The 23,976-nt window shown below is 39.2% G+C and overlaps 1 protein-coding gene across 4 annotated transcripts in view; it reads left to right on the forward strand.

Annotated features, from left to right (window-relative positions):
- PCTP (phosphatidylcholine transfer protein) overlaps positions 1–23,976 on the forward strand; it is an 81,029-nt gene that overhangs the window by 52,911 nt on the left and 4,142 nt on the right. For all 4 annotated transcript variants that reach the window (XM_077164846.1, XM_077164843.1, XM_077164845.1 and 1 more), the window contains exons 2-3: positions 18,703–18,820; positions 21,623–21,702. In XM_077164846.1, coding sequence (XP_077020961.1) covers positions 18,778–18,820; positions 21,623–21,702 — 123 coding nt within the window. In that variant the 5' untranslated portion in view covers positions 18,703–18,777. The remainder of the gene's footprint in view (positions 1–18,702; positions 18,821–21,622; positions 21,703–23,976) is intronic.

Genomic DNA, 23,976 nt, shown 5'->3' on the forward strand with positions numbered 1-23,976 from the left:
TCATATCTGTCAGTATTTGCTTCATATATTTGGGGGCTCTGCTAGAAGGTGAATATATATTTGTAATGATACTTTCTTGTTGAATTGACCCCTTCATATAGTGATATTCTTTGTCCTTCATAACAGTTATTGACTTTGATATTTCTACAGATATCCCAGCTCTCTTTTGGTTACAACATGCATGGTATAATTTTTTCTATCCTTTTCCTTTCATCCTACTTGTGTCTTTGAATTTAAGGTAAGTTTCTTGTAAACAGCATATATATGGATGTTTTAGTTTGCAAATGCTGTTGAAATGCGACATACCAGAAATGGGCTGGCTTTTAACAATGGGGAATTATTAGTTTTACAAATTTACAGTTCTGAGGCCATGAAAATGTCCAAATCAAGGCATCATCAAGATGATACCTGGAATCCTCTATCAGAGGGCAAAGTATGTGACAGCATCTACTGGGCTCTTTCTTCTCTTAAGAGTTTCGTAGCTTTCAGCTTCTCTCTGCTTCTCTGGCTTTTCTCTCTCAGCTTCTGTGTTTGTCTCTCTGAATTTCATCCTCTTATAAAGGCCTTCAGTATGAGTATTAAGGCCCACCTAAGGCAACTGAAATAACCTAATAAAAAGATCCACCCACAATGAGTTTACACCCATAGGAATGGATTAGCTTTAAGAACATAATCTTCTGGGGCCCATTCAGCTTCAGACTCTCAGTGGGTCATGCTTTTTAAATCTATTCTGCCAGCCTCTACCTTTTGGCAGGAGAGTTTAATCCAGTCACATTTAAAGTAACTAGTGGTCATAAAGGATTTTCTTCTACCATTTTACTGTTGTTCCTTGAAAGTTTTATACTTTTTTGTTCCTCAATTCTTCCATCAATGCCTACTTTCAATTTATTTGATTTTTTGTGTGTATTGTACCATTTGAGTCCCTTCTCATTTCTCTCTATGTATATTTTTCATATATTTTCTTTGTAGTTCCTATGGGGCTTAAATTTAACATCCTAGATCTATAACAATCACGTTTGATTTGATACCAACTTCAATAGTATACATATATACTATTCCTATATCCCTTGGTCCTCCCCCACTTTTTTGTTATACTTACAACAAATTATATATTTATACAGTATATGCCCTAAACCCTAGATGTATCATTACTTTTTATGAATTTGCATTTGGAAACTGCGAGAAGTAAAAAGTGGATTGACATACCAAAAAATACAATACAATAGTACTGTCATTTATAATTAGCAATATGGTTACCTTTATAGAAGGTCTTTATTGCTTTATACTGCTTTGATCCACTGTCTCGTGTCCTTTCCATTCAGTTTGAAGAACGCCTGTTAGCATTGCTTGTAGGGAAGTTCAAGTGATGACATGCTCCTTCAGCTTTTGTTTTTCTGGAAGCATCTTAATCTCTCCCTCCTTTATGAAAGACAGTCTTCCAAGATATATGCTCCTTGGTTGGCAGTAGTTTTCTTTTAGCACTTAAAAGTACTTCATCTTATGCCTTCTTTCATCCATGGTTCTGTTTAGAAATTGACATGTAATGTTATTAGGTCTCCCTTGGATATAACATTACTTTTTTCTCTTGCATCTTTCAAAACTCTCTTCTTGTCCTTGGCATTAGACAGTTTGTTTGACTACTGTGTAGCTAGGTGTGGTTCTCTTCAAGTCTATCCTATTTAGGGGTTTGTTAGGCTTTTTGAATTACATATTCAGGTCTTTCGTTAAATTTTGGATTTCTCTCATTATTTTTTTGAATATTCCTTGTGCTCTTTTTTTCTCATCTCCTTCTGGGAATTCCATAATGCATATATTGGTATGCTTAATGGTCTACCACAGTTCTCTTATATAGTCTTTGTTTTTAGTCTTTATTTAATGTGTCCAGAGTTCCTCGTTGATTGTCTCTATATTATCTGGTTCCTTTGGATGGATTGTCATTTCCTACTTCTTTGTTTGTCTTTTAATCTTTTGTTATTTTAAAGTGTTAACTCTGAGATTTAGTCGCTAAGCTTTCTGTTCCTCAAGTTTGTATCCAGCTAGTAATATGATAGAGATTTCCTTAAATGCTAAGAGCTAAGTATATTAGTTTGTTAAAGCTTCCAGAATGCAGTATACCAGAAATGGAATGGCTTTTATAAAGGAAATTTATTACATTACAAGTGTGCAGTTCTAAGGCCATAAGTATGTCCAAACTAAGGCATCCAGAGAAAGAGACCTTGGCTCAAGTAGGGCTGACAGGGGAAAGCATGTGGCTGGCGTCTACTGGTCCTTGTTCCCAGTTCCGTTGCTTCCAGCTTCTGATGCCAGTCGTTTCCTCTCTAAGCATCTGTGGGCCTTCACGTAGCTACTTTGGGACACAAAAATGGGTTCTTGCTGGCTTAGCGTCTCAAGGGAAGGCAAATGGTGATGTGTATGGGCTCTGCATCTCTGCAAGTCTGTGTCTAGGCATCTGCTCTCTCTGTTGTCTATTGGCTTAATTTTAAAGAAGCTCTAAGCATTGGTTGGACTGATGGAATCTTAAGGACCTGATGGTACACAGCACTTTGGCCACTGTGTGAAACCTGAGGTGGTTGTAGACCCCTCACTTCACCTCCTACACTCAACATCAGAGGTGACCAACCTGAGGCCAAGGTCATGTGGCTCCTTGGAGCTCCTGTTTAGTAGATCTTGAAACAAGAGTGGAGAAAACAAAGCTGTAATCATCATCTAAATGGTGCTGTAACACAGTTATTATGGTGTGTTTTGAAAAGATTGAAAGTGTAGAGGCCTTTGAAAGAGTTTTCAGTGTAATAAATCAACTACATTTAAAAGTAAAATTGCTGCTTTTTTTTTTTTAATAGACGCATGCGATCCTGAATTCTCTGTGGACAAATGGACACTTTTGCTTGACCTATTTTGATTTTTTTTTCATTTTCTTATTTTCCATTAAATCACCAAATTTTAGACTTAGAAAATTTTCTTCAAAACTAGTTTATCCAATGCCATAAGCTTTTCCTTTCACTTTCTTTTTCTTCTTTCTTTGCCCTTTGTTTCCTTCTTCACTTCTTCCTTTTCTATTCTCTTCCTCTATGATGTAATGGAATAACTGACCTTCACATGGTACTTCACTTTACAAAATGCATGCACATCTAAGTTTTCATTTATTCCTTCAAATTAATCTGGAAGGTAGACAGGGATGGGCCTATTTTCCTATTTACAAAGAAAACGAGACCCAGAGTTGTTAAGTGAGCCATGCAAGACCTTATAAGTAGTAACTAGACACAAACTTGTCTACTTTGATAAACTCAGAACCAAATGTATGTCAGCCTCAAGGTTAGAACTACAGTCTCATTTTGGAAACTAAGCAAAATTTGTCCAAGGCAGCCACATGGTTTGTGGCAGTACTATATAATTTTGAGTCAGATAGTCCTGGCTTCACATCCCAGTTTGCCCCTCTGGCCTTCATTTATTCATTCAGCTGCTATTCACTTCATGTTTCCCAGGTGCTACGGCTCTTGTTGGCTCTGGGGTAGGTGGTGAACAAGGGTGACAGCTGCTGCCTTCTTGAGCAATGAAGCATGTTGTTCACTGAAGAAAATAAACTCAGAATATAAAATGAATGTGAAAATGCTATGAAAAAAAAGTGGGATAAAGGGATAGAAAGTGATGGCATGTAGGGGTGGCAAGGGGTGATGTGATATGGGTTAAAAGTACAGTTTCAGTAAGAGAGTCTAGGGAAGACCTCCTGGGGAGGTAACATTTGAGATATAAATAATGTGAGGATTGATCCATGCGAATATCTGGAAGAGAAATGTACTGGAATGTATCTCAGAGCTCAGGCTCATTAGAATCATCTGCTGAACATGAGCAGCCTTACCCCAGAGATTCAGATTTAATCGGTCTGGGAAGGGGCTTGGGGTGCTTTTTAAAATCTTCCCCTTAATATGGAAATAGATTATTCTGTTTTCTTTACTTTTGTGTATGTCTGCAGTTTTTCATAATAGAACATTTTTAAGAAAATGTTGAAGGATCCCCAGGAAATTCAGTTGTGTATGCTGGGTTTCAAACTAGAAGTGATTCTTAAGTGCCAAGTCCCTGAGCCAGGCATATGCTTGCTTGTTTTCTGAGAAGAACCAGATGAGGTTGGAGAGTGGTCAGAGGCTAGTGATTAATTACTTTCCTATTTTACAATCTCAGCTTCTTCATTTGCAAACCAAGGATAATGCCTACCTTTCAGGGTTGTTGAAAGGATTGATTGAAATGATATATGGTAGAGTAATTCTCAAATGCATCAGAATCCCTGCAGAGCTTGTTAAAATTCAAAATTCAGAGTGCCCAACCCGAGTTTATGGTTCTGTTATAGGATGTGGGAGTTTGCAGTCCTAACAAGTTGCCAGGTGATGTTGAAGCTACAGGTCTAGGGAACAAACTTTGAGAACCAGTGGTGTATGGGCATCATCTAATATGTGCCTAGTTCGAGGTGCTCCAGGGGGTTCTGAGGCATGAGAATCCCCTAGAGTTGTGAAACAATGGAAGCTGGAAAGTAAAATTAAGAAAAAAAGAAATGCAAATTAAGACGAAAGAAATGTTCAAATTAAGATTCACTCTCTCTGATCTTAAAATTAGTGGCCGCTTGGGATTGAATGTACTCCCTTGAGCCAGGCTGAAAAATTCTCTTGACAGAGGAGGACCACGGGTCACTAGAACAACATTTCTTGTGATCTGCAGTCAGGTCTGGCAGGAGCTCTGGGCTGCATTACCATGCTAACTGATACCCTAAAGCAATGTGAACCCCACAAGCAAAGATTCTTCAATTTAGACAAAGTAAATGCTGTAATGAAAAGATCTGGTTGTGGCTTGACTTAAAAAACTTTTAAATCTAAATGTCTGGCACTGGGAGAAGAGTGCCTAAATTGTGATTTTGTCCTTTAATAGATCTTCTAAACAAAGAGTTTAGTGAGGAGCAGACTGTACTTTCCCAGGGACTGTTCTTTCTCATGTTGTTGACCTACTAAAATATTCAAAGCCTGGCATTACTGGAAAAACTGCAGTTTAGCTAGTTGGGCTGAGAAAAAGTTTGGACTTTTGGAGAGAGGCACAGATTTAGCTCTCATGAGAACAGATTTATCTGAACAGATGAGAAGCTTCTGCTACCATTCCCCAGGTGGGATCATATTCCAGTTTGCATCATGGGCTTCTTTTACATTAGGATTACAGGATTATTCCACCCCCTTCTCTCACCATTCTCCCTCTTTCCAAAGGGAGGAGTGATTGCATGACAATTATTGAATGCAGGATAATCAAAGAACCATCTTTTACTAGTGGACAGGGTCACCTTGTGTGAAAGCTTTTTAACCATGGGTGGCATGCTACTTCCTGTCATGACCAAGAGCCCTCTCTCCCCCTTGCCTTTTCCCCTGAACATGTACCAGGTAAATATGTTAGAGCCTCACTTCTCCTTCTCCTCTGTTTTGTCCCAGGGTGACCATGTAGGTAAGAGGTGAGGATGCTTGTCCCAAGATTTAGATTTGGTGGAAGAAGGATGAGCAGGATGCCCCACTTCTCCCTCTAGGTATAAGCCCAGTCATGCTCTCACCCAGTCTTTTGGATCATGGGATGCTGTGTGGCTATTAATAAAATAGAAACCTGATTTTCATTCTATCTGGGGAACCCTGTGAGAGGAGACATGACTGGTGGAGAAGGATTCAGATATTGCTGGGTCTGTGGACATAATACCATGTCATGAACATCTGGGGTGAACCAGGGGCAATGACAAGTGGAGAGTGGTTCTTGCTTGGTCTTCCAAGCTGCTGTTGGTATCAGAGTGACACCCATGGGAGTAAGGAGAATTCCACCAGGCTCTTGAATTGGAATAGCTGTTCCACAAGCTCACCATTCCTGAACATTATTTTGGGAAGGCTATTTTACTCATTAGGGAAATTACTCAAATGAATATATTCTTGTAAGAAAGGGGAAATCATACAAATTCAAACCTTTCCAGTTTAGTCCAGAAATTTTCATTTGTTTTAAAGATACAGAAAAACCTAGAGATACACATAATTGCCTTTTTTTTTTTTTTACTGTGTTTTGGGGAATGCATTTATCTTAGCATAGATCCTTTCCGTATCTTCTTTTTTGCTTATCTGTACACATCATAGTGAAGAATAAACTCCAAAACATTTATGTACTCATTCAAGCAATTTTTGAGGATGTGTTATTATGTGCCTAGCATTATGCTAAGTCTTAGTAATAACATGATGATTAAGACAAAGTGTATACCTTCAAAGAGCTTTAAGACAATCAAAACAGGTGTATTCATATTGCATAGATCAGAGTTTCTGAGTTATGTAATTTTCTTTCTTCTGAAGAACTGCTTTTAGTATATATCTTGCAGGGAAAGCCTGGTGGTGATGATTCCCACAGTTAGTTATTCTTTGTCCAAGAAAGTCTTTATTTTCTCTTTCACTTTTGAGGGATAATTTTGCTGGATATAGAATTCTAAGTTAGTGATTTTTTTTTTCTTTCAACACTATAAACATTTCACTCCACTTTTTTGCTTGCATAGTTTCTAATGAGAAGTCTGATATGATTCTTATGCTTGTTTTTCTATAGGTAAGGTTTTTTTTCTTCTGGCTTCTTACAGAATTTTCTCTTTGGTTTTGATTCTGCAGTTTAAATATGATATGCCTAGGTGTTTATATTTTTTGGTGCTTATCCTGTTTGTGTTCTTTGTGCTTCCTGGATCTGTGGTTTGTTGTTTGTCATTAATTTTGGAAAATTCTCAGTCATTTTTCTTTCACATCTCTTTTTTGCTTCTTTCTCTTTCTTCACCTTCTGGTGTTCCAGTTATTCATGATGATATAAGTTTTGAAATTGTTCTACAGTTCTTGGATATTCTTCTGGGTTTTTTTTGTTTGTTTGTTTATTTGTGTGTTTATTTTCTCCTGACTTTTTTCTTTTCAACTGAAGGTACAAAGTTTCAGTTGACATATCTTCAAATTCCCTGATTCTCTCTTTGTCATGCCCAGTTTACTGAGAAGCCTATCAAAGACATTTTTTGTTTTTGTCACAGCATTTTTTATTTCTAGCATTTCCTTTTGATTCTTTCATAGAATTTCCATATTTCTGTTTACATTATCCATTGGTTCTTGCATGTTATTTACTTCCATTAGAACCATTAACATTATTAATCATGCTTATTTTAAATTCCTTGGCTGATAATTCTAAAATCCATGTCATATCTCTATCTGGTTCTGATGCTTGCTTTGCCTATTCAGACATTATTATTTCTTGCCTTTTAGCATTCCTTGTAATTTTTTTGTTGAAAGCAAGACATGATCTATCAGGTAATAGGAACAGAGGTAAATAGGTCTTCATGTTAATCTGGCTAGGTGTTGGGCTGAGTTTAATGTTTGCTGTAGCCATAGGCATGAGAATCTTCAAATTCCTTTAGTGTTCTTATTTTTGTCTCCCCTGTTGTCTTGGATCTTCCTTAAAAACTGCTTGGATGGGAGTCTGGGTCTTGCAACTCTTTTCAACTGTAATCCACTTATTGTACTGGAGCCTGTTAGTGTTTCGGTAAGGTGCAGGGAAGAGAAAACATCCTATAATCTTTCTGTTAAATGTCAGTCTTTTAAATGGGCCTGTGTCCCTGGACTTTGACCTTCCCCTGTATCTCTTAGTTTTTTTCCCCTTCCCTTTAGATAAGACTGGTATGCTGGAGGGAGGTGGAGTCAGTGAAATGTGCCTCCCCCAGTTGGGATGGGCTCTGTAATGCCTTTTGCCCTGGAGAGTAGGCCTCTGTTATAGAGAAGCTCTGGGCATTTCACGATGGTAACTCTTCCTCACCCCCTGCTACAGTCATCAGAGGGTCTTCCTTAGTTCTTTACCGTGAGAACATGGTGGGGTTTCTGAAGGGAAAACCCATGAAAATATGAGCTCCCTTCCACCAATACTGCATCATTCAGGAGTTTGTCACTCTCACACTATTCCACACTCAGCCTCTTGCAATTCATCAAAATTACCATATAAGAATATACCAGTTTATGGCTCCGGTGGCTTCTGCTCCAGATAGGCAGATCTCAGCTATGACTCTCTGGATTTGCCTTGCTCTCCAGATTTCAGGGTGTTGGTTTGCCCTGCAATCTCAGTTGTATAAAGGTCCAAGAAGACTCATTAATTTTTAGTTCTGTTTTTTTCTTGTTTAAGGACAGGAACGATGACTTTCAAACTCTTTACGTGCTTCTGAAACGAGTCCCTCGCATTTTTTAGATTAACATTTCTTGTCATATATTGAGTACCTACCATAGGCCAGAGGTGCTCTGCACAAAATTAGGCGCTCTGCACAAAATTGTTTGGAATTCAGAACATATTTTCCCCTTAATGTTTTCCTATTAACTTTCCTAGAAATCAATACTCCCACTAGAATCAGTTTTCTAGGACACTGCTTTCCCTGTCTTTCTTTTGCTTTCCAACCATCCAGTAGTTCTCCACTGTCAATAAGAAAAAGGACTAACTTCTGTCTTGCCTTAATCTCTATGTCCCGTCTCCAATAGCACTGTCTCCCAGATCCTCCACTCTCACCACCCTGTTCCACTCCATTTGTGCTTTTGTCACCTTTTTTTCTTTTCCTGAGTGACCCTTGCCCCCTGCTCTTTTACCAAACAAAGCCCAGCCTTCCAGGCTCAGTTCACTGCTGCCTCTGCTATGCAGCCCACAGCTCCCTCTCATTCTCTGGGCTCATAATGAAAATAAGTAAGATTATGCCCAGAGCAAGTGTGGTGGGTAGGCCACGTTTGAAGCTTGTGGGAGTCTTAACCTAGAATGATAGATACGAAAACTCTGAAATGGACAGCACAATACTACCTAACTGTACTATAATTATGTTAAAACACTGAATGAAGCTGCATGTGAGAATGATAGAGGGAGGAGGGCTGGGGACATAAATGAAATCAGAAAGAAAGATAGATGTTAAAGTTCGAGATGGTATAATCTAGGAATGCCTAGAGTGTACAATAATAGTGAAATGTACAATGTACAAATTTTAAAAATGTTTTTGCATGAGGAAGAACAAAAAATGTGTTATTGCAGGGTGCTGAAGATAGATGGTAATTAATATTTTAAAATGTCACCTTATGTGTGAGACTAAAGCAAAAAAAAAAAAAAAGAAAAGAAAGGGGATCAAGTGTAAGCCATATTGTGAGCAAATTGAAGAGAGAGAAGTAAAGATGCCCTTGGGTTTCTGAGAGAAATCAGTTGAATCCATCACTTGGGGATGTCTCAGAATTCTGTTTCTGAAATGTCAAAGAAAGCAAAAGGCATTTCTGGCCAGGTATAGCAACTACTATTAAGAAATTTATGGGACCTTAAGGTTTTTTTTTTAAGGATGGCCCTTTTATTTTATAGGGGATGAAAATGAGATCCTTAGGGATTAAGGAGCTTTCTCAGTATAAGAGTTAATTACAAACCATGACAAATCGAGGATCCCAGTCTCGGGACTCTGCCGGGTGTTCTTTCTTCACTTTGCTGCCGTCGCCTTCTTCTCTGTGTTGTAACTTGCACTGGCTTCGGCTGTCACATGAAAAACGGAAGGTGGCCTCATTGGAATTTAGTTTGTGTATCTCAGATATAACCACCTACCAGTCATGCGTACATTTGGCCCTTTGGGGATTATTTTGGCATTATCTTCATCTCAGTTGCCTTGTCATCACCTCCTTTGTAGATTCCTGAATGTTCTCTATGTATTATCGTTTGGCCTGTGCTCAGAATTGACAGAATGACTTTGAAGGGTAGTTTGAATTTAAACGGTAAATCCCCATATGGATCAAAGTAAAATATGTGTGTTTGGTATTTTGGCACGAAGATTCCTGTGTTATGTGTGCAGTTGCAATATGACTTGGTAGCAATTTCGGGTTTCTCTGAGTTATATGTTTTAGAAGGGGTGGATAAAATTAGCATTCAGCAGACTTTTTAGAATTTATGGGTCAGGAGGCAGAATGAATGAGAGTATGTGGGTATTTATATAACCACTAAAAAAGGTAAAAGCCGGTAGTTTGTAGGCTACACAAAAAGAGCTGGTATGTATACTCTTGAGGCCTAATGTCTCTGTCATTTTAGGACTCGTGAGCCCAAGATCCCACCTGAGTCCCAGTTTCCTCATCTGTAAGCTGGAGACAATTACTGTTCTGCCAGAGTTGTGTAGGGTCCAAGGAGGTGACACATTTCAAAGCACCTTGTCAGTTAAATGGGGTTGTGTTACAGGCGATAGCCAGGGTGGCCATATGTCCCAATGTACCCACAACTGTCGTGGTTTACACCTGTTGTTCTGGTGAAAATTTTTATTGCACCTCTTTCAGAAGTATGCTGGTTGGAGTCATATATTAAATGGTTACCTTAGCACATCAGACTTGTTATTTGTTATTTATGCACATCAGATTGTTTGTTATTTATGCAAGCAGTCTGATGTTGTTACTGCTTGTTATTTATCTAACAATATACATGTTTAGAGGAATCAGTGACAATTTTGGAGGCAGTGTCTTAGACCACTAACATCAGCTTGCACTGGCCTTAAGTCCCAGTTACTTGTGTGACCTTGGGTATGTTTCATAACCTTTTTTAAAAAAAATATGTATCTTTATTGAGGTATAATTTACATACTATAAAATTAACTCATTTAAGTGTAAAATTCAAGGCTTTTTAGTACATTTATAAAGTTGTGTGACCATCACCAGAATCTAGTTTTTAGAATATTTGTATTATCCCTCAAATAAACTTGCCCATTGCAGTCACTTCCCTAGCACCAGGCAACTATTGAGCTATTTTCTGTCTCTATAGATTTACCTTTTCTGAACAGTTCTCATAACTTCTTTAAGCCTTTTTGTTTTCTTGTCTGAAAAATGGGTTTACTGATTATCTGTACCTTGTACTATCAGTCGGAATCAGTGGGATAATCCATGTAAAGCACTCAGCCCAGTGCCTAGTATATAGTCAACACTCGATAAGTATTAGCTAGCGTTATTATTTTACCCAGCTGTTTGTAATCCTTAGGGATTTAATCTACCACATTGTTTTAGGGAGATCTTAATATCCAATCACCTTTAATCGGCTTTTTTCATACAATCTTGGAACCCACTTCTGAGTAGCAGTTGCAGGTGTGACTTCTGCCATTAGAACTGATTCTCTTTGGTGAGAAATGCTTACTTTTCATGCCATCTGCATCTCTTATTTGCCACAGAGTGGCTTGAGTTGGACAGCTTCCACTGACATGGAATGAGGAGGCTTCCTGTGCTCCTGAGAAATGGAAATTAGCTCTTCTGTGAGAGGCTGAGTATTCAATGCCTACTCAGAGGCGCATTCACAGGATTAGAGAAATGTGAGTGATTCCTCAAGGCTGCCTTGTAGTTAGTAATATAAATGTAGATAACACCATAAATTGAAGGAAATGAATGGTGCCTTTTACCTGGTCAGGAGGAGCTACAAGGAATTACTCCTATGTGGGAATTGTAAATGTCAAATGCAAACATGACATTTTGACATTGCTCATATGTGTAAATGCACGTTAGTACTTTCAGAATTCATTTTGTTTCTAACGAATAGGCATACTATTGACAGAAGTGTTTCTTAGAATACCTTAACCCTATGAATGCAACTGGAAAGAAATGGCAGTGTTTTTGTGCATTGTCACAGTTACTATTTGAGGTTTTAGACAACTTAGCAAGAAAAACAGAATATTTTAAAAACTAATGCTGTCCAGTGCCTTGGTAGTTCAGTGGTAGAATTCTCTCCTGCCAGGCAGGAGACTCGGGTTCAATTTCTGGCCTGTACTTCCCTCCTAAAAAACAACAACAACAAAAAACCTTGTGAACAAAATTCCCTATGGTATACGTATCACATATCTGCCTCTTTCTGTGTGTATGTGTAGATATAGAATATATATATGTAGGCAGACAGAGAAAAAAAAAGTAATGCTATCCATAGCAAATTGCCTAACTGCCCTCCACCCCAGCTTCTGTTTCTTCATTTATAAAGTGTAGCTCATGATGTTCACATCACAAGATTATTGCATGTAATAATCACCCAGCACACACCTGGCTTAAAGCCGGTGTGCCATAAATGTTAATTTCCCTCAAATGATGCACAGTGTTACAATTCAGAATCCTTGGTATTTAATCTGGAAAGAGAACATTAGATCTACCTTATTAATGCAACTATTATCTGATATTTCCTAAGTACTTATTCTGTGCCAGGCACCATGGCAAGAACTTTAGATGTACTATCTAATTTAATTCCATTAGGTAGAAACCTTTGCAGCTGAGCAAAGTGAGGGTGGTAGCTGGAAGCGCCTAGAGCAGAGCCTACCCAGGCTGTGGCTCCAAGCCCATGCTCTGACCACCTTGCCGTATTGTCTTGCTACAGGGCTTTTGAGAGGAGTCTGGAATGATATATGGGGAGACAGCACAGTGTCTAATCAATAGACAGTAATGATGTGCCTCCCTGCTCCATCCCTGCCTTTCCCCTGCTCCTTGTCTGAACCCTCCAGAAGCAGCATTTACAGAATAGATTTGGAGCCCTGTTAGGCAGACTTACCAGGCCCAGTGACTAAGGGGAGAAAATCAGTGGGAGGGCCATCCTGGGTGGTCTGGAGCTGGAATGGCGGCCTAGGCTGAAAGGAACACGTTCCCATGCAGGCTTTGCTACGGACAGTGTCATTGGTTGATTCTTGCAAGTCACTGACCTCTTTTAGACAAGGGGTCTAAGGCCCTTTCCAGCTCTGAGATCCTAAGTGATGGATCCTCTTTACCATCATTAACCTGAGCTTTGTAACAATGGAGAAAAAGTGCAGAGAGAGTAAATAAGAAGACATTGTGAGGAATAGAAGGAGTAGAAGGTCAGAAGACTTGCCTTCTCTTTCTGGCTCTCTGTGCAGTTGCTATAGGAATTGGGCAAGTAATAAGTCAGCCTTGTTGTGCTTCATTCTCTTCATATAATGCAGCAGGGCTGTGTTTAGGATTGTATGAGATATGAGTTAAAAAATGCTTGGAAACTAGAATGTGCTTAGAGAGACAATTACTAGTATTATTGAAAGAATTTATAGCAGGACAAAGTGATTGGAAATTTCCTTCAGATACAGTTTAACTAACTGTTACTGTGAATATTTAGACATAGAAATATACAGAATGATTGAATTAGGTGTGAGCTCTTCATAGTGTCAATATAATATTAAAACTGATAATCTTAATATTAAAAATAAGACTATAAAGTTGTTTATACCAGATTATTCCCACTTTATAACATTGACTTGTTTAATTATTTAAAGGAAATATGTCAAATATTATCAGTAGTTATTTGTAGGTTATGGGGTCCCATGTCATTTGTATTTTCTTTATTCTTTTTGGCATTTTCTGTAATGAATTTGAATTATTTTTATAACTTATTAGAAATCATTTTATCTTTTTAAAAGGAGAAATAAAAATGGATATACTTGCCAAAGCATATTTTTTTAAAGAAATGATGGGTGAGAAAGTGCTTCGATGTCAGAATTTGGGCTCTTGACCATTTGGCACATCAAAAGGACCGTCACTGATAGACCAGGAAAGGTGTTGCTGAGCAGTTTGTTTGTCTAGAGTTCTGGTGTTTCTCAGTTCTGCCATGAAGGGGGTGTTTAAAGGAATAGTCACAACAGTTCATTCTTCTGTATACACGCAAATCATGATCATTCCATTTTTCTCTTCTTAGAGAGCTTTTTGCTTTTCTTTTCTGTCAAACGTGTATGACCGAGGTCACTGAGGGCTGGAATACTCTGGGGAGGGAAGGAAACCAGTGTAGGGAAGCATTTTGTCTTGATTTAGCCAGATTAATCAAAGCTAAATCCTCTAAAGTTGGAAGAGATGATTGTGTTAAAACATAATTAACTCTTTCGCTCTGTGTGCATAGAAAATGAGGCCCCAATATCCTTGAACAAGGAGCAATTTTTCTCTTTTCCAAAACCTGTTAATTGATCATTACCTGTGTGTGTGGACGTCCATAACCATGGCTGTATATTTACATGTATGTGTATGAAGGCAGTGAAAGTCCCAGGGGAGGGGTAGGGTGGCGGAGGTCTCCCATCAGACCCCAAGTCTAACTATATTATCTTCTCCTTGGGCATCCATGACTGGAGGGTAAAGGGTTCAGATCTACTAGTAGTTTGTCACTTGCTGGTTGTAAATCCTTGATATAAAGTCACTTACTTTTAGAGTGGGAGGATCCTTATGGATTCAAGTTCAACTTTACCTTCCATTCCTAGCTAGGTACTTTCACAACATGTGAGATTCTTAAACTGGGACGTGTTGATTCCTGGTTTATGCCCCCTGAGCTAGGAGGTCCTTGAAGCCACAGGTTGTCTAACAAGATTGACCATATTTCTCCGTTGACCTCACATAACTTCCAGGCTTCATTTGTTCATGATTAGCCAAAAATGTATTAACACAGGGAAGCAAGATTCTATCTAAGAGCTTGGTTTTTGTTGGTTTGTTTCCTTTTCGTGGAAATTAAGAGAGATTGTTTTAATCTTAACTATGGAGGCTTTAGGCAAAGTGAGGTTCAAGAATCTTAAATTGCCATTGTACAGAAAGTGGAGTGGGGCCAACTCCAGCACAAAACTCACCAGGAAAAGGATGTGGCTTAATATGAAAACAGAGAACTCTGTGATTGAACTTTGAAATCTAGAAGTGGTCTTTTTTTGAACAAAAGTGACAAGTGTGATTTAAAGCAGGTGTTTCTTCCCCTTTCCAGGCCGTATACATAGTTGAAAAGAAATGGTTGTTGAAAAATTCTCTGTCTTAGAATTCAAAAAATAATGTGTTGGATTTCATTATGCTCTGTGGATGGCTACAATAACCTCTCCTCAGAACTCTAGCAGTCGATATGATACCCCTACTATGATGTTTATCAAACTCAATTTGTCTGAAATGAGTCTCTTGATTACTCCTTAGCTCACAAATCAACTCCTCCCCAAGTTTTCTCCATCTGAGAAAATGGATCCCTTATCTACACAAATGTTCAAGTGAAGGTTCTAAGAGTTGTCCTTGGTTCTTTGCTTCCCTTTACTCCCAAGGCCAATCCATAGGCAGTTCCTATTGCCATTACCTCTAAAATATATCCCAAATCACTGACTTTTCTCCATCACTGTTGTCACCTTCCTGTTCCAATCACCACCATTTCTTAACTGGACTATTTCAGATTGATCTTTTAACCAATCTCCTTACTTCCATTTTTGCTCCCTTGTTGCTCCATCTATTTTTTACTGAGCAACAAGAATTAAAATTTTTGAAATGTTAATGAGATCCAGTCATTCTCCCATTTGAAATTGTCCCTTGGTTTTCCATAACAATTAGAATAAAATCTTTACACCTACCTCACCCCGGTTTACAGATTACTTTGGGATCCAGCTGCCACTGTCTCTCTGACCTCATCTTCTTACCACTCTTTCTCGTTCCAGAGTCTTCCAGGCCCCTTGACTTTCTCTTCTTTGAACATGTCCATTAATATACCTGAGAGTCTTCCCCATCCAGGAGTGGGCATTCCTTATCTGCCCATGGCTGTCTCCTTCCATCTAAACAAGATGGTCTTTGTTTTTTGTTTTTTAATATTTTTATTGTAAATAACAAATATACAAACATTCTTGACATACAAACATCCTTGACGTGGTTACAATCAATCAACGGCTCATAATAGCATCACCTTGATAATTTTTTTGAACATTTGCATCTCTCCAGCAAAAGAAAGAAAAAAGAAAAAACTTATATATGCCATACACCTTACCCATCCCTCTCATTGACCACTAGTATTTCAATTTACTCAATTTATTTTAACCCTTGTTCCCCCCATTATTTATTTGTTATCCATATTTTTTACTCATCTGTCTATACTGTAGATAAAAGGAGCATCAGACACAAGGTTTTCACAGTCACAGTCACATTGCAAAAGCCATATCATGTACAATCACCTCAAAGAAACATGGCTACTGGAACACAGCTCTACAGTTTCAGGTACTTCCCTCTAGCCACTCTAGTACACAATAAACTAAAAAGGGGATATCTGTATAATGCATAAGAATAACCTCCAGGATAACCTCTCGACTCTGTTTGAAATCTCTCAGCCACTGACACTTTATTTTGTCTCATTTATCTCTTCCCCCTTTTGGTCAAGAAGATTTTCTCAATCCCTTGATGCCAAGTCCCAGCTCATCCTAGGATTTCTGTCCCATGTTGCCAGGGAGGTTTACACCCCTGGGAGTCATGTCCCACATAGAGGGGGAGGGCAGTGAGTTCACTGGCTGTGTTGGCTGAGAGAGAGGCCACATCTGAGCAACAAAAGAGATTCTCTGGGGGTGATTTTTAGGCCTAATTTTAAGTAGGCTTAGCCTGTACTTTGCAGGAATACATTTCATAGGGGCAAACCCCAAGATTGAGGGCTTGGCCTATTGATTTGGTTGTCTCCACTGCTTGCGAGAATATCAGGAATTCTCCAAATGGGGATGTTGAATTTTTACCCCTTTTTCCCCAAGGGGAGTTTGCAAATACTTCTTTATTCACTATTCTTCAAACCACTCTGGGATTTATCAGGGTATCACACTAACTTGGACAAACCAAAAAAATCTCATGCGCTATTCAAGGTTCCGTGTACTTATGGTGTTCAATTAAACTGTCCGTATAAGTTAAATTAGGAAATACACTATTCAAAATATACACTTTATACCAAATAAACATTTCTTGCTTTAGTCCCACACAGAAGTTGGAGTTTTAAAATATGAATGACCGTCTATTTTTAACACCGCAATATTGACATTCCTTTGTTCTTCCTCATGCAAAAACATTTTTTACTTTGTCCATTTAATCACTGTCATTGTACTCTCTAGGCATTCCTAAATTATAGCATCTCAGTGTTTATGGTCTGTCTTTCCTTCTGGTTTCATATGTGCCCCCAGGTCTTCTTCCTCTATCATTCTCACATTCAGCTTCATCCATTGCACTTACAATATTATGTTACAATCAGATAGTATTGTGCTATCCATTTCTGAATTTTTACAGTCAGTCCTGTTGCACAATCTGTATCCCTTCAGCACCAAGGACCCAATCTCTACCCTATTCCTATCTCCTAATAGCCTGTGTTCTTAACTGGAATTCTCCAAGTTCCCTCATTAATGTTAGTTCATATCAGTAAGACCATACAGTATTTGTAGAACAAGATGTTTTGATAAACATTATGTCTTATGGTGGCCCCATTACATAGGCATCCACCCCCACCCACAGCACCCTATATTACTAACCCTTCCGTATCTCCTCTGCGTTATCTGGATCGCATTTACAGTTATCCCTGCAGCCAGTCCCTTCTACAACACTGTATATAAGAGTTATGCGAGCACAAAAAGCTGAATATAGAATTGCCATACGACCCAGCAATACCATTGCTGGGAATCTACTCAAAGGACTTAAGGGCAAAGACACAAACGGACATTTGCACACCAATGTTTATAGCAGCGTTATTTACAATTGCAAAGAGATGGAAACAGCCAAAATCTCCATCAACAGAAGAGTGGCTAAACAAACTGTGGTATATACATACGATGGAATATTATGCAGCTTTAAGACAGGATAAACTTATGAAGCATGTAATAACATGGATGGACCTAGAGAACATTATGCTGAGTGAGTCTAGCCAAAAACTAAAGGACAAATACTGTATGGTCCCACTGATGTGAACGGACATTCGAGAATAAATTTGAAATATGTCATTGGTAACAGAGTCCAGCAGGAGGTAGAAACAGGGTAAGATGATGGGCAATTGGAGCTGAAGGGATATAGACTGTGCAACAGGACTAGATACAAAAACTCAAAAATGGGCAGCACAATAATACCTAATTGTAAAGTAATCATGTTAAAACACTGAATGAAGCTGCATCTGAGCTATAGGTTTTTGTTTTGTTTTGTTTTGTTTTTACTATTATTACTTTTATTTTTTTCTCTATATTAACATTCTATATCTTTTTCGGTTGTGTTGCTAGTTCTTCTAAACCGATGCAAATGTACTAAGAAACGATGATCATGCATCTATGTGATGATGTTAAGAATTACTGATTGCATATGTAGAATGGTATGATTTCTAAATGTTGGGTTAATTTCATTTTTTCTGTTAATTTAAAAAAAAAAAGAGAAGGGGTAATTGGAGCTGAAGGGATACAGACTGTGCAACAGGACTGGATATAAAAACTCAGAAATGGACAGCACAATACTACCTAATTGTAATGCAATTATGTTAAAACATTGAATGAAGCTGCATGTGAGGTATAGGTTTTTTTTTTCTCTCTGTTATCGTTTTAATTCTTATTCTGTTGTCTTTTTATTTCTTTTTCTAAATCAGTGCAAATGTACTAAGAAATGATGAATATGCAACTATATGATGATATTAAGAATTACTGATTGTACATGTAGAATGGAATGATTTCTAAATGTTTTGTTAATTTTTTTTAATTAATAAAAGAAGTAAAAAAAAAAAAAGAGTTATGTGAGCAGGGGCCTCGTCTGCTTTTTCAGCGCTGTGTCACCAGGGCCACAAAAGAAATGCTTAGTAAATGTTTGGCATTGTATGAAACCCAACCTCAGCTATTTTTCTTATGTTTGTAGAATCCTGTTTTCTCTCAATTTGGGAACCAATAGGCTGTTTCTACCTGTTCTGTTTTTACAGCACAGTGGGCTTTATGAGTATAAAGTCTTTGGAGTCCTGGAGGATTGCCCACCGGCTCTACTTGCAGATGTCTATATGGACTTAGACTACAGAAAACAGTGGGACCGGTATATCAAAGGTGAGTGATACCTGTCATTCATTTATTTATTTTTGAATCAATTAGAAAGTAGAATTCATCTTTATTTATTCTAGGCCCTGGAGAGGAGCAGATTTAATTTCTACTCTATCATCTTTCATTTAAAGTTTTTGGCCGGGGTGAAATGTACCTCTGCTATTCCTAGGACTTTCTCCTTGTGTGTGGGCAGATTTTCTCTCCATTTGGCTCTGAAGGCTGCTTTGCTCTGTGAGGTTGTGTTGTCATCCTATATCCAGGTGATCATGAAAGGCTTCTTGATGGAGGTGGTGTCCAAACTTTGGTATGAAAGTCAAATCAAATTTTTCCAAACAGTTAACAGTTCATATGTGTGAAAGGGGATAGGATGAGGGTTGGAATATGTAAATGAATATGTAAGTCGTTTAAGGACTTTCTGGGCCAAGGGAATAATAGCATGAGTATTTAGGGAAGCATGAAACCACGTAATATGTTTGGTGTTGCTGGGTTGGTTGGGGTAGCAGAATCTAAAGCCTCAGGCTGGAGGAGCATCCAGGACCCAACCACGTAACATGTTTGGTGTTGCTGGGTTGGTTGGAGTAGCAGAATCTAAAGCCTCAGGCTGGAGGAGCATCCAGGACCCAACCACGTAATATGTTTGGTGTTGCTGGGTTGGTTGGGGTAGCAGAATCTAAAGCCTCAGGCTGGAGGAGCTTCCAGGGCCCCAAGGACCTAACATGGCACCAGGAACAGACCTTAGATCTTTGCCGTGGAAGTGATGAGGAGTTACGAAGGGCATTAAATAGGAAGTAATTTTGCAACTGTCAGCTGAGTATTCCCTCTATCATCTTGGTCGTAATGGGATAGAACTGTGAAGCTTGCAAAGGGCACAGAAACTCTGAAAGGCCCTTGCTCTCAGGACTCTTGGCTGCAAGCAACAACAAAAGTAACAAAAAATGAGCTTAAGAAAGGAAAAAGGAGTTTTTTGATTCATGGCTTTGAAATGTCCAAGAGTTTCTGGCTCGCAGGATCGCTGTATCCAGAATTTAAATAATTTCAAAAGGATTATTTTGTTTCCTTTGTGCTGACTTAAATCTCCAGCAGATCCTTATATCCTATCAAACGTGGCCACGAGAAGACTCAGGCGTCTATCATTTAAATAACCTCAGGGGAATGACAATTCCACTTTCCCAGTGGCTGCAACCAAAGCCCCAGGGTCGACTCTCATTGGCTCAGCCTGGATTGCATACTTATTTCTTCTGGCCTTTTACATGGTCTTTGGGCATTGAGTATTTGCAAGTACCATTCCTGTTTAGGGGGAGAGCGAGGCTCACCTCTCCAAGGGGAAGGCTGACCTTCTCCATCCCAGTACCGCTGGGCAGCCATGGTGCAGCCACATGATACAGACTCTGCCCATAAGACATACATATGGCTTCATTTTGGAAAAGAGCAATATGAGGAAGCAGGCAGCATTCACAAAATCCATATTCTGTGACTATTAAGGCTAAAGCATCAGGCTTTGGGGGAGAGCCTCTAGTGTTTGGTGTGTGGCATCAGTAGCTCTCAGTATAGTGCCAGGATCTACCGGCAGCAGCAGTTTGGCTTGGTTGCAACAATGCTGAGGCACAAAACCTCACTGTGCCCCTCCATCCCCACACTCCGGATGTTCTGTGAACTTCCTGCGAGCCTTTACTAAATCACTTTTTGGCATAAACTTGCTAGAATGGCAAATTACAACCCTGGCTAGATATCCCCATCCTTGCATTAACCAGTGTGGCCATCCATGTCTTGTTCATTTTCCCAGCCCTAAAATTAGGGCAGAATAAGTTTGCTTGAACCACATAGTCCAGAAGTGTAGGGGGAGGGTGATTCCCTGAAGGAAAATTGAGATGCTGTTACTAGAAGGAGGAATCATTGCTGAGTATGCAAAAGCAGCATATGCCTCCTCCTTGCCTTCCTTTCAAGGCTTTTTCTTCAGCCTCCTGTGGCACCAGTGAGCTCCAAGTGCTGTAATCCAAGGTGTGCTCCTAATAGATTTTCTTCAAATGCTAAATTAATGTATCCCACCCCCACCCCTGGGCCCCCAGCATCTGCTTAAGGGCCTCTAGTTATTTCAGCAGCCTCAGCTTCACTCCTCTAAAGGATTAGATAGCCGCTTACTCTCAGCTGGGGGTTTTGAGGGCTAGCTGTTATTAAATTCCTTTGCTGTGTCCCCCCAAAGTTTGCTGCTTTTTTCAAACAATAGCATGATGTAGTAATGACATTTGGACACTGTAGCTGTGTTAGTGTAAAGAAACGTAGGAAAGGAGCAAAAAATGGGTTTAGCAACAGTTCTGCCACTTTCTAGATGTTTATGGAAGACATTACTTTCTCTGGATCTTTCATTTCACACGTAAAGGTGCTGGACTGGGCCCCCCACCCCCACCCCCCAAGGTCGTGGACTAGCTGTGATGTGTTTAGAAACCTAAAAGGAGAAGAAAGTTCTCAAATGCAAAACTGTTGATACTCTAGTGACATCTGGTGGTAACTGATTATAAACTCCCGAAAATTTACTTTTTAATGCCTGATTTTATTTCATTGCATTCTACCTAACCATCTTGTTTGGGATGTAAAATGGGCAGGTTTTGTTGAGCTGTTTTATTTTTGCCCTGGGTTTCTAGCCACTTGACTCTGCCCCTGGGTATCAAGCTTTGGATGGTAATTAATTGGCCCAACATTTTCTAGAGTTAGTGGCTTATAATACCATGTGTAGTTATCATACCCTAATTTCTTATTAATTGAAGCTAAAGAAGTTTCCAGATTCATTAACTTCTTTTTGTTTTCTTTTAGAGCTCTGTGAAAAAGAATGCAATGGAGAGATTATAGTCTACTGGGAAGTGAAGTACCCTTTTCCACTGTCCAACAGAGATGTATCCTTTCAACAAGGCACACCATTTCAGCCATCTTTTCTGCATCTTGGCTATCACCAGATGTAGAATGTTAGAGTTCGTTTTCTGGCAGGAGCCAACAACATTGTCTTTGGTTCCTGCAGAAACATCTGCTGAAACTATTGCTTCTTTATGGCTTTTGTAGACCCAGAGTGTGATTCCTGGGCCTAATTGTGGGAGCATGTGCAATTGTTGTTACTGGAGGGCAGCTCATCCTTTTCTGAGAAGTTTTCTAGGGCTTGAAGTTGTTGAGCCACAGAATTGGGGACTTGGAAGGAAAGATAAAGAGTGTATAGTATGGCTCCCTCAGTCTGCAGAGGAGCAAGTACGGCCCCAGGGAGCTGTAATGACAGAGGCACATAGTTGGTTCATAAGAGACACTGGGAACATATTTCTTCTCTTCAGTTTCCTCAAGGCTCTAAAAACCCCCCTGGAACTGGCTAGAAGGGTGGGATGGAAATTGACTGGATGGAGAGGGTGAAAAAGTTTGACTGATAGGTGAGATTTCCAACTTCTTCACTATCTGTTTCAATAAAAGTAGTAGTGCTTTACATATTGAATTTCCATATAAGAGTCTTTTAACAAAAGATCTCATGAAGTTTTTAAAGGTTTAGCAACCACTGAATTAAATAATCACTTGGAATCTTTTTTTTTTTTTTTTTTACATGGGCAGTCGCTGGGAATCGAACCCGGGTCTTCTTGCATGGCAGGCAAGCATTCTTGCCTGCTGAGCCACCGTGGCCCACCCATCACTTGGAATCTTATCTAGATATTTTCTAGCTCTGACATTCTGCACACCTGTATGTAGACAAATATTCCTAAATAATGATTCTCTAGGGAAAGGGAAAGTGTGGGTGTGGGTTTTGTATGTGTTTGTGTGTTTCTGTGTCTGTCTGTGTCTGCCCTAGCCTCCGCTAGAGGCTCTTTAACAGTTTATTTGTTACACAATTCCCAAACATTGCTAGATAGTTTGTAACAAAAATGGTTTGTATTTAAACAAATTATTGATTACGTCATCTCTTAGATTTTATGTAATTTACTCTAGTCCTTCCAACAACTGTGCAAGGTAGGTATCATAATACCCATTTCACAGTTAATGAAACTGAGACTAAGAGAAGTTGAGAACTTTGCTCAGACTCACTCAGTTAGCGGGTGACAGGGCAGGTTGGGATCAGATCCAGCTGTCTCCAGAGATATGAATTTGAGCAGGACATGATCTCACTTCTCTGACCTCATGGTGATAATTCAGGTAGGTATTCTTAGCAGGAGTAGACCTTTGGGGCTCTTCCAAGTTCTATTCTGTTGGCTTCTCAGTGCCACATCATCTCTGTGTAAGTTTCTTAGTCTTCATACACATATATAGGTCTTCCCAGTAAGAGTTGTTAAATTCTTGAAAACAGAGAATAGTGGAAGTGAACACTGGTTTGGGGGCAAAAGATCCCAGATTGAAGTCTGAATATATTCCCTGACTTGCCATGTGACCTTGGAAAAGGCCCTTATCTTCTCTAAGTGAACTGGTGGTTCTCCAGCCATATACTGTATGGTACACCAGAATTCCCAGCCCTTCATAGGCATGCTGCCAAATTTTGATCAATGTATCAGGTTAATTTCAGGTGTTATCAGATGAGCTGAGTAAGTTGCGGAATAGAATGGAACAAAATTTGTTGTGAGGAAGAGGTAAGAGATTTGGCAGAAAGGCAAAGTGACATCATCTTTCCCCTGAAATATTTAAGAATTTTGCTATGACTTTACAAGGCAGTGGGGGCAGTAGACCATCCAACACTCATCCAGTCCATGCTGTTTAAAATGTGGGTGCTGTGGAGACACTGAGGTGGCAGGGGGATTCACCTGTAACTGTGTTCACATGTACATTGGGTTATACTTAGAGTGACTTTTTGATTTAGGGTTTTAGTTGCTTCTGGTGTGCCACCCCAAATTCTGTTATTTGGAAGTGTAATTCACTCATTAAAGAATTGAGCCCCTTGTAACAATGAAATGATATGTAAGCATTTGAGCCAGATCTGAGTTCAAATTCAGACTCCATCACTTAAACTGAGCTATGGGATCTTGGGCAAGTTTCTTAACCTCTCTGAGCCCCAATTTTGTCATCTGTAAGATGAACTTGCAGGGTCTTTGAAGGATCAAAATTAATACTGTATGTAAAGCACATCATGATTATACATAGTTAGGGCTCAGTAGGTAGTCAGTCTTACTGTTTCTTAGGATTTAATTGACCTTTCCTAGATTAGTGTCATA

Source organism: Tamandua tetradactyla, chromosome 6, assembly GCF_023851605.1.
Source record: "Tamandua tetradactyla isolate mTamTet1 chromosome 6, mTamTet1.pri, whole genome shotgun sequence".
Classification (NCBI taxonomy): domain Eukaryota; kingdom Metazoa; phylum Chordata; class Mammalia; order Pilosa; family Myrmecophagidae; genus Tamandua; species Tamandua tetradactyla.